The sequence below is a fragment of the Carettochelys insculpta genome, chromosome 4, assembly GCF_033958435.1.
Source record: "Carettochelys insculpta isolate YL-2023 chromosome 4, ASM3395843v1, whole genome shotgun sequence".
NCBI classification, from domain to species: domain Eukaryota; kingdom Metazoa; phylum Chordata; order Testudines; family Carettochelyidae; genus Carettochelys; species Carettochelys insculpta.
The window spans coordinates 83,260,813-83,277,566 of record NC_134140.1 but is presented as its reverse complement, the minus strand read 5'-3'; the positions used below and the strand labels follow the sequence as shown (position 1 = coordinate 83,277,566).

Below are 16,754 nucleotides of genomic sequence, written 5' to 3'. Positions count from 1 at the left end.
TGGCAAGCAGGGGCCCTCTAACTAGCTGTGATTTCAGCTGAGTCATCCACCATTACAGAGCTTTGCCTGAAGCCAATCAGGGCTGACTTGTTTTAATGAGGTGCTTTAACAGGGGTGAGGAAGCTTTTCTGGGTTGTGAGCCACTGATCCACATAAAAATTAGTCAGGGGAGCCACATGAAAGTGAGAAGAAACAAAAAACAAAAACAAAATCCCTCACTGACGTGGCCCCTGACTGAGTCATTTCACTCCCCTCACACTCCAGTCCCATGGGTAGGGGAAAAAAAAGGGGGCCCGAAGCTCAGGACTTTCCCCCTGTCAGATTAGCTCTTCTGGGGGCTGAGGGCAGGACCAGGCTCACAGTGGGGACACGGGGCTGGAACAGCAGCCCATACTCCCTGCTGCAAGGGGCCTGAGCTCCAAGCCTTGTGACCCAGACCCAGACAAGTCGCAGGCCAAGCCGCATGTTCCACACCCCTGCTTTAGTAGAAGATCTGCTGAGCATTGCTGATTAACCTGGACTTCGGGAACCAGTCTGGCTCGTTTCTTGGGACGTCAATTATCTGAAAAATCACCTCATGTGAACTCAGTCATTCCCACAGCTAACCTAATGGGACAAGACCGTACTTTGGATAACAGACATCGCTGGATAACAGAACCATTTCCCACTTTTGTGCCACGTGATTATTCTGTACCATGGGCTATACTGAGAATGTCCATGCTTCCTCCTGAAGTTCTAGATACACATTTTCAAAAGTATCTCAGTGATTTAAGAGCCTAAGTCCCAATGAAAGTCTATAATACTCAGACTCTTCAGTAACTTGGACACTTGAAGATATACCAATTCAAAGAGTAGTAAGAGTTTAAAAAATGGTGCTGCCTGTACTGGAGTGTTCCCCCCAGAGGATAAGAATGTGGCAAAATCAGTTACTTGCATACTCAAAAGTACATCTCTTCTAAATAAAGAGTGCTTTCCTACCAAATTTTAGCTTGACACTAAAAGTGTTCAAAAACAGGATGCATTTAAAAGAAATGGAGAAATCTTTATGGAACTTTGAATATAATGTCCCTGATCTTATAAACACCAAAATGTTACTTGTTTCCTCTACAGTTTTCATTGGCATTTTATAAGATGTTCATTAGATCAATTTAAACAGGTATTTCCTAGCATGAGTTCAACAGGTCTGTAACAATAAGCTGCTACAAGGTGTGTATTAATAGGTTTTTGGCCCGTGCTTCTGGTGTATTCAGCAAGTGTTTTCAACCACTGAAGAAGAGTATTAAAAAGCTTAATATGCCCACCAGGTGTTCCTTATTGCTATTACAATGATGGCTCTAGTCAATACACAGTTGTTTGAGGATTTAGGACAGATATTCTTCCATTACAAAAAACAGCCTTCTAAAAGAGTAAGTGAACATAGTAGGAAATGGTTATAAACTTCTTTTCTCAATTATTTTGAATACATTTATTCTAACACTTTCCCTCTTTTTTCAAGGTCTTTTGACCTTCAGCTCCCTACTCCTGTCTCTCAGAAACCCTGCTGTCATTTCAGCACCAGTTAATGGCTCTATGGCTCCCTTCAGCTCACTCTTATTTTAAAAGAAAATGTGAAGGAGAGAGACAACTTTCCATTTATTTTCAGTTCCACCTCACATCCCTAACCTCCCCCAAAACAATTATTTTAATCTAAAAGAAGACAAAAACACAAATTAGGACTGTTCCAAATCTGAACCATAAAACAGATTTTTCAGCTCAGTTTTTATGACATTATCAAATATCTCAACTTCAACTTTCATACCAGAAAAAGAGCTTTCTTGTCCTTGTACACTAAGTTGGGGGTCCTCAGGTTATCACCTGGAGGACCACGAGCTGTCAGCCTCCACCCCAAACTCCACTTCACCGCCAGAATTTGTGTGTGTTAATTTTTTAAAAAAAATTATAAGGGGGGTTGCTCTCAGAGGCTTGCTGAATGAAAGGGAGACACGAGTACAAAAGTTTCAGAACCACTTCCCTAAGCAGAAAAAATACAGTTTCAGTAACAGTTCAAGCCTCCTGATACAGGAAGAGGTAGAGGATGATACAGTAAAAAGAGAAGTTACTCACCTATAGTAACGATGGTTCTTCGAGATGTGTCCCCGTGGGTGCTCCACAATAGGTGTCGGGCTCGCCCGGCGCCGCAGATCGGAATTCTTCTAGCAGTTTCTATTGGATCGCGCATGCACCGATGAGCACCGCTCCCTTGCGTGCCCCCGGCCATTTGCGCGATCCGGTCCCCGCCAGTTCCTTGACCAACCACCTCGGATGCTCCTGAAACACACCAGACAGAGATCCGAAGCAGGGAGGATGGGCGGGTGGTGGAGCACCCACAGGGACACATCTCGAAGAACCATCGTTACTACAGGTGAGTAACTTCTCTTTCTTCTTCGAGTGGTCCCAGTGGGTGCTCCACAATAGGTGACTACCCAGCAGTAACCCAAGTAAGGAGGTGGGTAATCGATTCATGTGCAGCTTGCCCCCAAGAGGACTGCTGTCAACAGACGGGTATCCTCCTCGAATACCCGATGTAGGGCATAATGCTTGGCGAAGGTGTCGTAGGATGACCAGGTCGCCGCTCTACAGATGTCTTTTAACGCGATGCCCTTGAAGAAGGCTGTTGACACCGCCACCGCCCTGGTGGAGTGAGCCCTAGGCGGGGCCAGCAAAGGGGTCTTTCGAAGCTCGTAGCACATTTTTATACAGGACACAATGTGCTTTGAAATTCTCTGGGAAGAGAGGTCTTCCCCTTTTGACACGGGAGCGAGAGACACTAGGAGCCTGTCCGTTTTCCAGAAGGACTTAGTTCTGTCTACGTAAAAGGCCAACGCCCTTCTCACATCTAGGAGATGTAGGCGTGCCTCCTTGCTGGAGCTGTGAGGCTTCGGGTAAAACGAGGGTAAAACTATTGGTTCGTTAAGATGGAACTCTGAGGAAACTTTTGGAACGAAGGCTGGGTGTAACCGTAAGGTTACCGCCTCCTTTGAGAATACTGTGCAGGGCGGCGTTGCCATCACTGCCGCGAGCTCGCTCACCCTGCAGGCTGACGTAATCACAAGGAGTAAGGTTGTTTTCATCGAAAGGAGTCGGAGGGGTACCGTGGCTAATGGTTCGAAGGGTGGTCCCGATAGCGTGCTGAGCACCAAATCCAAATTCCACGACGGCGGAAGTGGTTTTCAAGGGGGGTAAAGGTTTACCAGCCCCTTCAAGAACCTTGTGACGATAGAGTGGGCGAATACAGTGGGCCCTTCCTCTGTATGCCGAAAAGCTGATATAGCAGCGAGGTGGACCTTTAGCGAGGATAGAGAAAGCCCGTCTCGTTTGAGGTCCAATAGGTATTCTAGTATTACGGTTATAGGAATGTCAAGGGGAGCTAACTGCTTGGTGGAACACCAGGCTGTAAATCGAGTCCATTTCTGTTCATAAGTCCTCCTGGTGGAGGTCCTTCGGCTACACTCCAGGACTTGTTGTACTCCCTCCGTACACGTGCTCTCTAAGCCACTGAGCCATGGATTAACCATGCTTGTAGGCGCAGATCCTGAAGGTGCGGGTGCACTGTGGACCCCTGAGCATGCGTGAGTAAGTCCGGCGCCACCGGTAGGGGAAGTGGTGGACGATCCAACATGCGCAGAAGCAAGGGAAACCATTGTTGCCGGTCCCAAGTTGGGACTATGAGTATCATGCGAGCTCTCTCCCTTCTGGCTTTCTGCAGAACCTTGTGGATAAGTGTTGTGGGGGGAAACGCGTAGAGTAGAGGGCCCTTCCATGAAATCATGAATGCGTCCCCCAGGGACCCCCGCCCTACTCCTGCTCTGGAGCAGTACTGAGGACACTTCTTGTTGTACTGGGTGGCAAACAAATCGACTTGGGGAAACCCCCATGTACGAAATATGCACCGTAGCAGGTCAGAGTGGATCTGACATTCGTGCGTGAGTGCAAAGCGCCTGCTCAGCTGATCTGCCTTCACGTTGTGAGCGCCCGGCAAGTACGAGGCTTTCAACGTTATGTTGTTGACAATGCACCAGTTCCACAATCGGACTGCTTCCGCACATAACGCACGGGATCATGACCCTCCTTGTCGACTGATGTAGAACATAGTGGAGGTATTGTCGGTATTGATCCCGACTACTTTGCCATTCAGGTAATCTCGAAAATGTCTGCACACGTTGAACGCTGCTCTGAGCTCCAGTATGTTTATGTGCAGTGTCTGTTCCGCAGGGGACCATAGCCCTTGCGTCCCCTTGCTGCCAATGTGCGCTCCCCATCCTATGTGGGAGGCGTCGGTAGTAAGAAAGATAGAAATTTATGGTTGGTGAAAAGGCACCCCCCACTAGCAGATTCTTGGGATTTTCCCACCACGCTAGGGATCTGCGCACCTCCGTTGTGGGCGACACTACCCTGTGGACAGTGTGGGATGCCGGTTGTAAACACTCGCCAGCCAATGCTGCAGGCTTCGCATGTGTAACCTGGCATTCTGTACCACAAACGTCGCTGCCGCCATGTGCCCCAACAGCTGCAGGCACGTTAGGACCGGCACCGTGGGGCTGTACATCATGACTTGCACCAGGGAGTTGATGGCGCGGAAGCGGGTGTCGGGCAGGTATACTCTTGCTGTGATAAAGTTTATGCGTGCCCCTATGAACTCTATATCTTGTGTGGGTTCAGTCTTTGACTTTGCGAAGTTGATAACTAGGCCTAGCGAAGTAAACATGTTAGTGGTGACACGTATCATGCGTAAGACCTCTGCCTTTGAGGCCCCTTTCAGCAGACAGTCGTCCAGATATGGGAAAATAAACACCCCCTGTCTGTGCAGGTAGGCTGATACCACTGCCAGGGTCTTGGTAAAGACTCTGGGAGCCGAGGATAGGCCAAATGGAAGAACCCTGTACTGGAAATGTTCCCTGCCAACCGTGAAGCGGAGGAAGCGTCTGTGTGCCGGGTGGATTGTTATATGAAAGTAAGCATCTTGTAAGTCGAGGGCTGCAAACCAGTCTCCATCATCCAGTGCCGTAAGTATGGAGGCAACTGTGATCATCCGAAAGCATTGCTTGTGCAAGTAACGGTTGAGGCCCCATAGATCCAAGATCGGCCTCCAGCCTCCTGTTTTCTTCTCTGTTAGGAAGTAGCGTGAATAAAAATCTTTCCCTTGGAATTGCTCCGGCACTCTTTCCACCGCCCCTATGAACATGAGGTGATGTACCTCCTGCTTGAGCCTCGCCTCGTGGGCAGCGTCCCTGAGATGAGGCCTGGCGGGAGGCTTCGTCGGTGGAAGTGACTGGAAAGGGATCATGTAACCCATGGCTATAATTTCTAGCACCCTTTGTCTGTGGTGATCTTTTGCCATTGGGAGTGGAACGGTTTGAGGCGATGATGGAACATGAGAGAGTGGCATTGAGCGATGGTGTTGATAGTGCAGCCCCTGACATACCCGTCAACTTGCTGTCTCTGGGCCTGCCCCGAGGGTGTATGGCTTTGTTGAGAATGTCGCCTGGGAGTCCTGTATTGCTGCTGCTGTTGATGGCGCCCTTGGTCGTAGCCTCGCTGATATTGAGCATGCTGTGGTTGGTAAGCGTAGCGTCTTTGCTGAGGATAAAATTTCTTCTTCTTGTATGGGGGAGTATAAATACCCAAGGTCCTAAGTGTGGCCCTCGAGTCTTTGCTGGAGTGGAGGACCGAGTCGGTTGAGTCTGCAAACAGCTTTTGCTTATCAAAGGGAAGATCCACGATCTTTGCCTGCAGGTCCCTGGGGATACCAGACGTCTAGAGCCAGGATTCCCTACGCATTACCACTGCTGCAGCTGTTGAACGTGCCACTGGTTTGATAGATGTGCCGCGTAATTTGCCAGTCTCAATAATAGGGTAGAGGAGGAATATGCCTTCCTGCCAAACAGCTCTAGCTTCTTAGCATCTTTATCTGACCCCCCCCGACTTGTACTGAGACATCTTCGACCTCTGCTGGGATGATTTGACCACCAAAGAATTGGGCTGCGGGTGACTAAAGAGGAACTCCATGCCCTTGGCTGGGACGAAGTACTTCTTATCCACTGTCTTTGTTTGTAGGCGGAATAGAGGCCGGGGTCTGCCATATGTTAGTGGCTGACTCCATAATGGCTTCGTCCAGCGGGATAGCGATTTTAGATGAAGCCGAGGGTCTCAAATTTTTCAGGAGTTTATGATGCTTCTCCTGCACCTCTGCTATTTGAATGTCCTGCGTGAAAGCTACTCTTTTGAACAGCTCCTGGAATTGTTTAAGGTCATCTGGGGGGGAAACATCCCCGGGGGCCATGGCCTCATCTGGGGAGGATGAGGAGGAACCACTGGGGTACACCTCCCTCAAATCCTCTGGCTCCCGAGTTCGGTGATATACTTGCTCCCTGGAGGACTGTGAAGGGAAGTCTCGCGATTCTGGACCTAATTCCCCCTGAGACAACTGTGTTCCCGTCCCAGAGAGAGAGTGTACACAGGAGTATCGACGAGTAGCAGGGGAGGACCTGCCCTTGGATCTAGACCTGCGGTGTCTGTGTTCAGCATGATGAGGACGACCATAGCAGCATGGGCAAGGGCCCAGTGATGGAGACCTGGACCACGATCGGGGTGCGTACCCATGATGTCTAGGAGAGCGGGACCTCCGCGACGACATAGATAGTGGTGAAGATGGTTTGTGATAGTACTCAACTGGATCCATCCCCAGAAATGGTGAAGGTGGCCCAAGCCACGGCGAAATTGGTTGGAGGAACGGAGAGGGAGGCCCTAAATAAGCCGGTGGAGTTACAGCCTGTCGGTGCGGCGTGTGTATCTCGCGGGGGGGGCGGGGGGGGGGGGGGGGCTAGGAGATAAGGGCAGCGCGGCCCTTCCTGGAGATGGACTGAGGTGCCAAGTTTTTGTTTTTGCCTTGCCCCTCCCCTGTGGGGTGGGCGCCGCCCCTTCCCGTGCTGGGGATCTCGGCCCCATTGTCAGCGCCGCACTCGGCACAGTCAGCAGCGGTGCTGCACGGGTAGCTTCCTCTGGTGCTGATAGGCTCCGTGCTGGGTGACCCTGCGCCGTCAGCTCCGCAGGGGCCGGTGCCGCATGCGTCGGCGCCGCCGATTCCGGTGCTTGCCTCGCTGGCGCTCGCAGCGCCTTCCATGCCACCTGTTGTGTAATCGGAGGCTCAGCCTCTGCCACGTGCGCTGCTGCGCTGCCGCTTTCATGAGCTCACAGCTGGGGGCTTTGCGTTCCGCTCGTCCTGCCCGCTAGGTCTGCCAGCAAGGATCGAGCTGGGGAGAGTTTCCTCCTCTTCTGCACCGAGGGGGTCAAGGAGGCTGCCTTCCTTTTATGCAACCCAGAGGGCCCTTCTGTGTGAGGCTTCTCCGGCGGTTCCAGCTGGAGAGCCTTATCAAACAAGATCATTTTGAGCCTCATCTCTCTGTCTTTCCTGGCCCTGGCTGTAAGCTTAGCACAGTGGGAACACTTCTGGGTAACGTGTGACTCTCCCAGGCAGCGAATGCATTCACTATGCCCATCGGAGGCCGGCATAGCCTCGCGGCATGACTCACACTTAAAGCCCGAGGAGGCCATCGTGGTGAGTCTTTACTGTTAACAGGGTACTTAGCCACTAATCAGTACTTTCTAACCCAAAAGAACTTTCACCGGCCTGCAGGGCAGCGGACGGCTTAACTAGCCTTCTTGTCTGCCCCTCTCTCCTTCGTTCCTCTTCTTTCTGCTGTCTAATATTATCTTTCTTTCTCTTCTCTTTTTTTTTTTTTTCTTGATAGTGACAAAAACAAACAAACTACACGTAAAAACAACTATCTTATCTGTCTCTGGCTTTAGCTGGAGCGGATTCCGTCTGCAGCCGATGGCGGCCGAGAAGGAACTGGTGGGGACCGGATCGCGCACATGGACAGGGGCACGCAAGGGAGTGGCGCGCGTCGGCGCATGCGCGATCCAATAGAAACTGCTAGAAGAATTCCAATCTGCGGCGCCAGGCAAGCCTGACACCTATTGTGGAGCACCCATGGGGACCACTCGAAGAACAACTTCATGCTTTGGTATACCACAATCTATAAAATCCATACATGGATACCAGTACCTTGCTGGCACCATGTTATCCAAAGCTTAGCAGCAGATCTTCTAACACCCACCAGCTTGCCCCAGGTAGTCAGTGGAGCCCTGGTCCAATGCTCGCCTGTTTCTCTTTGCCTGTGGGTGTTATTCTTGTGCCCGTTGCTGAAGGGGTAGAGTGGTCAGGCTGTCATTTCTCCCACAGCTCCACTGGGTTCTCAGGACTGAAGAGTAAGGAAACATCTAGATTTTCAGAAAAGCAACTGACCTGGCACCTTTCCTCTTCAGCAACAATTTTTAGGAGGGCAACTGCCACCTCTTTGCTCTCGAAACTAGGTTTGGGAGGTGGGAGCAAGTGAAGGTGATGATGATCTTTTCTGTGGAGGAGAGGATGGTCTCCAGCTCCATTTGCTTTCAGTTACAGTAAACTCTTTCATATCTGGCAGCCTTGGGACTGGAAGGTTGCTGGATATTCAAATATTCTGGATAATAGAGAGGTATACCTAGCAATGCATAACACTAAAAAAAAACAATATTAAATATTAAGAAGCAAACAAAGCTGTATGCGGAATACTTTATTTCCTAACAGTAGTAGGATTTATACTGTATTTACTGTAAAGGAGACCCCTGATTTATGCAATTTTGACTTATGCATTTCTTGCAGTAATGTGAGTCGAAACTGTGAGTTGCGGGGAGCCAGACACAGCCAGGACGGGAGGGACCCAAAGGCAGCAGGGCCCCCCGCAACCCAGTCCTGACTTATGCAAAATTTGACTTCCGTGTGGTGGTCCAAGAACGCAATATATACATAATTCAGGGGTCTACTGTATTTACTTGTATTTACTTTCACAGTACTTCAGGAAAATGTAACTAAAATTTACTTATGGTTAAAATGCTGGTTATATGAGAGTTCTGGACGATAGAATGCCAAATATAAAAGAGTTTACTGTTTGAGCAAAAAGGCTAAAGCTGAGAGAACAGAGAAAGCTGCAGCAGTCAACAATAACAGAAGAGCTGAGTTGCAATCTTTCTAACAGCCTCCATTCTCCACCATACCAATTAGCCACAAAGTGGGGGGTGCACATTAGTTGGCTTTCGGTGCGGGCCTAATTATTAGTGATTATATCAAAAGCATAACCTACACATTCTACTGTTTAAATAATATACCATTGGTAAGTATGCATCATAGATCGACTAAGCAAACCACCCCGGCAGCAAATCTCCGATCCCTGAAATTGTTACTTAGAAATTCTACTCACCTAGGGGGCAGCACAGGTGCTATCCAAGCAGCACCTGTTCGATCTGGTTGCTCAAATTCCTACAAGAACACAAAAATGCTATTGTGGTTTAGGTAAGAGACACTGACAGGTTACTGTTGAAAAAGATTTCTCTCTTTTTTAGGTCAATGCTGTACAAGGAGCCGTGGGATGAATTTAAGAATGAGAAAATTTAGGCTGAATATGAGGAAAATTGTAAATATGGTAACTTAGACTGAGGGATAACAACACTCCTTCAAAAATTGGGTAGGAGCACCATTTCTGTGGACATATATATATATAAAATGAATTGGACAACGTAATAGAAAAAATACTGTATGGAAGAAACTTGCACAGGCAGAGGACGGATTAGATCAGAATTGTGTCATCTCCTGAAGTTACCTGACTATTCTGCATTCTCTTTCAGACACTGGCTCTCTTTGCAATGCAGCTAATGAGGCGATGATGTCAGCCATGGTGGAGAGCATTTCTTCTTATTGATAATTAGAGTGCATGAGATCCAGTCATGGACCAAGACCTGACTGAGCTAGGGGTTGTATCAATCTGTAATAAAGACACAGTCTCTGTCCCAAGGAGCTTACATTTAAGTATAATACAACAGACAAAATATACTACAAACAGAGGAATATAAGGGAACAATGAGTTTATTAATATTGGGCAGCATGCTGGTCAGTCTAGCTTTTGTCAAGATTTTTATAGACGTGATGCCAAGTAAGAGTTTTAAGGAGGAACATGAAGGAGGATAATGAGTTAGTTTTGCATGTGTTTATGCAGAGCTACTGCAAAGTGAGTGGGGTTGTATGAGAGGGATCACAAAGGTTCTTGTTTGAAAATGAGCAATGGAGTCTTGCATCATACCCCAATTGAAGGCAGGAGTCGACCGCTCAGTACTGAATGAGAGATGATAGGTAGGGTGGAGAAGGACCCTGACAGTGAAGAAAAATAACTTAAATTTGATGTACGAGAGAAGGAGGTGCCTGGGGTGGGATGCAAAGACAGGGATGACACGGTCAAAGTGATGGGTGATGAAAGTGATTTGCAGCAGCATTCTGAATGGATCTAAGCAGTGAAAGACTATTTGTCAAGGCCAGAAAGAAGGATGTTAAAGCAATTGAGAAACAAGATGGTGATAGCCTAGACAAGAGTTTTATTTGTGTGGTTGGGTTTGGAAGGCCATATCTTATAGATATAATACAGAAAGCAACTGCAAGACTTAGATATAGCCTGAATATGAATACTTCAGGAGAGGTCCGACTTGAAGATGACAACCCGAGTTATGGACCTGAACGACAGGTAGAATAATAGTTTTGTTCACAGCTATCAAGAAAGGGTGCCTGGGAAGGGATGGTGGTATAAAGAGCTCTGATTTAGCTATATTGAGCCTAGCAGCTAGACTTCTATGAGGAGATGTCAGAGAGACAGGTTAAAAACAGAGGGAGCACGTGCATGCATCTGAATGGTTATCAACATATGACAGAGCAAGATGTCTGTCAGGACACCAAACCAATGATATCTAACAACAGAGTCCTGTGGAGCCCTTATGGAACGATAGAGGTGGGATGAGGAGGATCCACTGAAGGCACAATAAGAGTAGTAGTTGGAGAACCAAGAGAAGAACAAGTCACAGGGGCAAGTGAGAACAAATTTTCAAGTACACTGAGTTGGAGGAGGCTGAGAAGTCGAAAAGGATGAGGATGGAGTTCTGGTTCTGAGTCCTGGTTAGGAACAAATATTTAGAAACCGGTGAGGGCAGTATCAGTGGAGGGCAAGTGTGGAAGCTGGATTGGAGAGTGTCTAGACAGGAACTGGAGGTCAGGAGCTCCAGACTGTGATTGTACATAGTACTTCAATGATCTAAGAAATGAAAGGGAGAAGGTGCAATAGTTGGAGAGGCAAGTGGGGTTAAGGGTCAGAGGTTTTTTATTATTTTTTTTTAAGAGAGGAGAGCCTAGCGTAAAGCATGTCTGTATTGTGAAGAGAAACTTCCAAAAGAGATTGAGAGATTAAGGAGAAGAGTAGGAGAAGGGACGAAAGTGGGCATGAGATCAGGAGATGGGGGTGTTATTCAAGCAAGTGGAGGGCTTATAAGAGGACAGCAAATGAGAACCTTCTGCATGTATGATCATAGAGAAGAAAATCATAGCAGGGGAACGGAAGGTATTTTTTATTTTGCCTTTCTAAATCACATCCTTTCATATGAGACATTATTAAGGGCCCAAAAGCAAACTATACTGCTGTATAGGAAAGCTAGAAAGTATGGTAAAAGACCGCCTTGGCTTAGCCAGGAGATCTTGCTTTATGTCAAAATCAAAAAGGAGTCATATAAAAAGTGGAAAGTAGGAGAAATTACAAATTATGTATATAAGCAAACAATGCGTGTATGCAGGGGCAAGATTAGACAGGCCAAGGCACAGAACAAGCTCCAATTAAATAGGGACATAAACGGTAACAAGAAGTCATCCTATAAATATATTAGAAGCAAGAGGAAGACCAAGAACAGGGCAGGCCCACTACTCGGTGAGGAGGGGGAAATATTATCAGGAAACTTGGAAATGGCAGAGGGGCTTAATGACTTCTTTGTTTTGGTCTTCACCAAGAAGGCTGATGCAGAACTGCCTAATGTAATGCATGCTAGTGTGAAGGCGGTAAGGTTAGAGGACAAAATACATAAAAGGACAAGTTAAAAATTACTTGGAAAAATTAGATGTTTTCAAGTCACCAGGGCCTGATGAAATGCGTACCAGAATACTTAAGGAGCTGATAGCAGAGGTTTCTGACCCTTTAGCCATCACCTTTGAAAAGTCCTGGAAGTTAGGCAAGATTCCAGAAGACTGGAAAAGGGCAAACATAGTGCTCAACAATAAAAAGGGAAAAAAGAACAACCCAGGAAACGACAGACCAGTCAGTAAAACTTCTGTGCTGGGACAGATAATGGAGCAAATAATTAAGGAATTCATCTGCAAACATCTGGATGAAAATGTGATAGGTAACAGCCAGCATGGATCTGTAAAGAACAAATCACGCCAGACCAAACTGATAGCTTTTTTTGACAGGATAGCAAGTGTTGTGGATAAGGGAGAGGCGATGGATGTGGTATACCTAGACTTTAGTACAGCATATGACATGGTCTCACATGATCTTCTCATCAATAAACTAAGCAAATACAACTTAGATGGGGCCACTATAAAGTGGGTGCATAACTGGCTGGATAACCACTTTCAAAAGAGTAGTTATTAATGGTTCGCACTCACGGTGGAAAGGCACAATAAGTGGAGTTCGCAAGGATCTGTTTTGGGACCAGTTCTATTCAATATCGTCATCAACAGTTTAGATGTTGGCATCTGCAGATGATATCAAGCTGAAAGGGGTTGCAACTGCTTTGAAGCATAGGCTCATAATTCAAAATAATCTGGACAAACTGCAGAAATGGTCTGAGGTAAACAGGATGAAGTTTAATAAGGACAAATCCAAAGTACTCCACTTAGGAAGAAACAATCAGCTTCATACATATAGAATGGAAAGTGACTGTCCAGGAAGGACTACTGAGGAAAGGGACTTAGGGGTCATAGTGGACAACAAGCTAAATATGAGTCATCAGTGTGATGCTGTTGCCAAAAAAACAAACATGATTCTGGGATGTATTAACAGGAGTGTTCTGAGCAAAATACAAGAAGTCATTCTTCTGCCCTACTCAGCACTCATCAGGCCTCAGTTGGAGTACTGCGTCCAGTTCTGGGCACCACATTTCAAGAAAGATGTGGAGAAACTGTCTAGAGAAGAGCAACAAGAATGATTAACGGTCCAAAGAACATGAGCTACGAGGGAAGACTGAAAGAACTGGGATTGTTTAGTTTAGAAAAGAGAAGACTTAGAGGGGACATGATAGCAGTTTTCAGGTACCTCAAAGAGGGTTACAAGGAGGAGGGAGAAAAATTGTTCTCCTTGACCTCTGAGGATAGGACAAGGAGAAATGGGCTTAAACTGCAGCAAGAGAGGTTTGGATTAGACATTGGGAAAAACTTCCCAACTGTCAGGGTGGTTAAACACTGGAATAAGTTACCTAGGGAGGTTGTGGAATCTCCATTGCTGGAGATATTTAAGAGCAGGTTAGATAAACATATATTGGGGATGATCTAGATGATGTTTGGTGGTGCCAAGAGGGCAGGAAACTGGACTCGATGACCTCTTGAGGTCCCTTCCAGTTCTAGTGTTCTATAATAGATTACTTAGGGCTGAAAAAATCTCTGTAATTTGAGGGTTTACATATCTTTGCTATAATGATCTATGATGCTTTGCACTCATTCCAGGGGCAAAGGAATTCCATGCCTGGTGGTACTCTGTTAGCTGTTTCTGTCCATAGGGGCTTTTTGGATTTCTCTCTTTTCTGTTCTCTTCCATTTCTGCCACTATGACTATAGCTTTAAGCATTTTCCCCCTGCACTTCCGAAGATTTTCCTCACATAAATCTGAGTAAAAGGGATGTGCAGAATTCCCAATTCCAAGTTTTGTGGGATATACTAGTATTTCCTGCTACTAGCATGCACTGATCACAAGTGAAAAGTGCAAGAGATGCATTTGAGAATAAACTATTGAGCTCAGGCCGTGGATAAATTAGCAGCAAATGTCTGTATAATGCAGTCAGAGGTAAGAAAAAGCTGCTGCCAAATTCACCTTTATCGTTAGAAGCAATTTTATTCCTCTTACACTGAAGTACAGACAGAAGATGTGTTTTCAAAAGATGGGTGTGGGAATTTGGCCATGTCAAACCTATCAGTTTAAAGACACTGAAAATTTAACCCAGAGAGCATGACTGCAACTGCTAAAGCACAGAAAACAAGATAATCAAAGCATAACAAAATAAATTTAAGTCAACCAAGTGTTTTCCAACATGGACAACCACCTAAATGATTTAGCACAATTAAAAAGAAATAGGAAAGAAAAACATAAGAAATGCCTTATAATTGTGAGTAACTACGGCTTTTTTTTTTCCATGGGAAGATTCCAGCACCGTTTTTTCAAAAGTTAGCTATGTGGCTGTATCCAAGCTGCATGTGTCCCTTTAAGAGCCATGTGCAGCTCAGGTCACAGCCACCTCCAGCTGACTCCTCCTCTACTTCTCCCCTCCCTGAAATGCCAGAAGTCACACTGGGGGGAGTGGGGTGGGCAGCAAGACACCACAGGTAGGGAGGTGAGGTGGGGGGGTGAGAGGGTGGGGAAACAGCTTGGGGGAGCTTGGGGTTTAAGCTGGGGGCAGGTTGTGGCCGTGAGGGGGCAGTGGTTTAACTGCGGGAGAGGGAGCTGGGGCTGTGCCGGGGGGTGGGGGGGAGGCAGCTTAGACCCTGCACGACACATGGTTAAGCCAACAGGGGGCGGGGGGCAACTTGGGCCCCACTGAGGAGCAGCTAAGCCCTGGGGGGCAGATTGGGTCCCACACAGCAGGTGGTTAAGCTGCTAGGGGGCAGTTTGAGACCCCCTGGGGGGTGGCTTGGGCCCTGCACGGGGTCATTTAAACTGCCAGGGGCAGCTTGGGCTGGCATGGAGGTGGCGGCTTGGGCCCCACATGGAGCAGTAATGCTTCTGGAAGGAGGGACTGGGCCTCAAGGCAGTTTGGGGCATGAGTTCTGCCGCCTTTTTTTCTAGAAGAAAAGCACTGCGAGTAACCTACCCAACTGCCACATGAGCAGTCACAGAGATTGTTTGCTTCACTTGCAAAAGGATGTAATACAGGTAGAACCCACCTCTTTTCTTGTTTGTTTGGCATTACCGGGCTTTCCAGCAACAACCCTGGAGGTGTTCCCAATGGGTTTTTCAGCAGGAAGGGGTGGAGGGATGTGTGGAACTTCATTTGAAGCTGGAAGTGTTAAATTGTAAATCTAGTAAGTTCTTTGCAGGGACCAAAAGAAGCGTGAAACAGACATTAATTATCAAAATGGACCATCCTGCCTCAAACATCTTTGCAAACACAACTCCCTCAGCCTATACAGGTATGATATGAGCAGGAATGCTGGAAAATGCTAACAATGTGCATAGGTAACATCGCTATTTTGAGGATCATTGACCTTTCTTTAAATCCAAGGATACCAGCTTTTTCTCTCGCTGTTCAAGGAGGGTGAAATTAGGGCAGTCTGGAGGGACAAGAGGTGAGTGAGCAGGTATGAAGACAGGTCAGTATGGTTTCACCTATTACAAAATGGAGGGGTTCATTTCTAAAGCCATTTAAAAGGATTTAATGATTCCATGTCATTGGCTGTAAATGCACATGACTAAATCTGCTGAAGTTTTGCGCAGGTTCTACCAATATACTTATCTGTCATGCACCTGAACAAACTGGGACATTTTTCAATCTATTTTACAGGTTTTTTGTGCATTCAACTGGTGTACACACCAAAGTCTGAGGTGCCCTCTTTAAATACAGCAGGCTTCTACCCATGCTGAGAACCATGTAAAAACACTTAGTTTTAGCCTAGACAGTCTAAATATTTAAAATCATTTAAAATTATTTTTAAAAAGGCCGAGTGAAAAGTTATTCAAATGAAGGTTTACGCTACATTTACACTACACCAAGTAAGTCAACCACAGATATGCAATTCTAGTTATGGCCACTGCATAGCTAAAATCAACGTACAGTAGAGTCTCACGATTTGCAAGCTTAATGTTTACAAATCCAATTATTTGTGAGCAGCCACTTTCCCAGGGCCCCAGGCAGGAGCGCTGGCAGCCATCACTTTCTCCAGAGCCCTGGGCGCCCCCCGTATTTGCGAAAAATCAACATTTGTGAGGGTTCTAAACACGGAACCCTCACAAATATTGAGGCCCTACTGTATCTGCACTCAGCTACCTTGTCTGCCCATAATGGGGAAGATTGATATGACAGTTTCTCCCACTGACCTCCCTTACTCCTCACATCTCATGAAACTTATCTACAACTGAGAAATCTCTTCTTTACATACCTCACTGACTTAGAAGAGCACTAGAGACTTATTTTTACATGCCTCTTTCAGATCCTGATACTGATGGCCTAGTTTTCCCCTCATATCCCTTCAACAAATGGCATTGCCAAACCTAAGAATTCAGAACTGAGAAGACAGATGATGTTTTCACCTCTGTTCCTTCTCAAGTTTTACACTTCGGGGGGAAGCAGGTTTACCCCCAACTGGGCTTCCATAAAAGCTCAGTGACTGGAAATTGCCGAAGAGTGGTGCTGAATCATTAAGTTCCTAAGCACTGGCCCTTTTCTTTTTTGACAATTCATTTATTATGCTGGGTTGGCTCCTGACAGAAGAAATCTCTCTCCTTGAACCACTGCTGCCTGATCTTTTCTGCAGGCAGGGCCTTCCAACCAGCGTTACCTCAGTCCAATCCCCTCACGACCACAGGCCTTTGCGCAACTGCGGCTGAGTT

The 16,754-nt window shown here is 46.8% G+C and overlaps 1 protein-coding gene across 6 annotated transcripts in view; it reads right to left on the bottom strand.

Moving 5' to 3' along the window:
• SH3D19 (SH3 domain containing 19) overlaps positions 1 to 16,754 on the bottom strand; it is a 135,560-nt gene that overhangs the window by 21,992 nt on the left and 96,814 nt on the right. For all 6 annotated transcript variants that reach the window (XM_074993184.1, XM_074993183.1, XM_074993187.1 and 3 more), the window contains 2 exons: positions 15,092 to 15,204; positions 9,336 to 9,394 (listed from right to left, as the gene is read on the bottom strand). In XM_074993184.1, the coding sequence (XP_074849285.1) occupies positions 9,336 to 9,394; positions 15,092 to 15,204 (172 nt within the window). The remainder of the gene's footprint in view (positions 1 to 9,335; positions 9,395 to 15,091; positions 15,205 to 16,754) is intronic.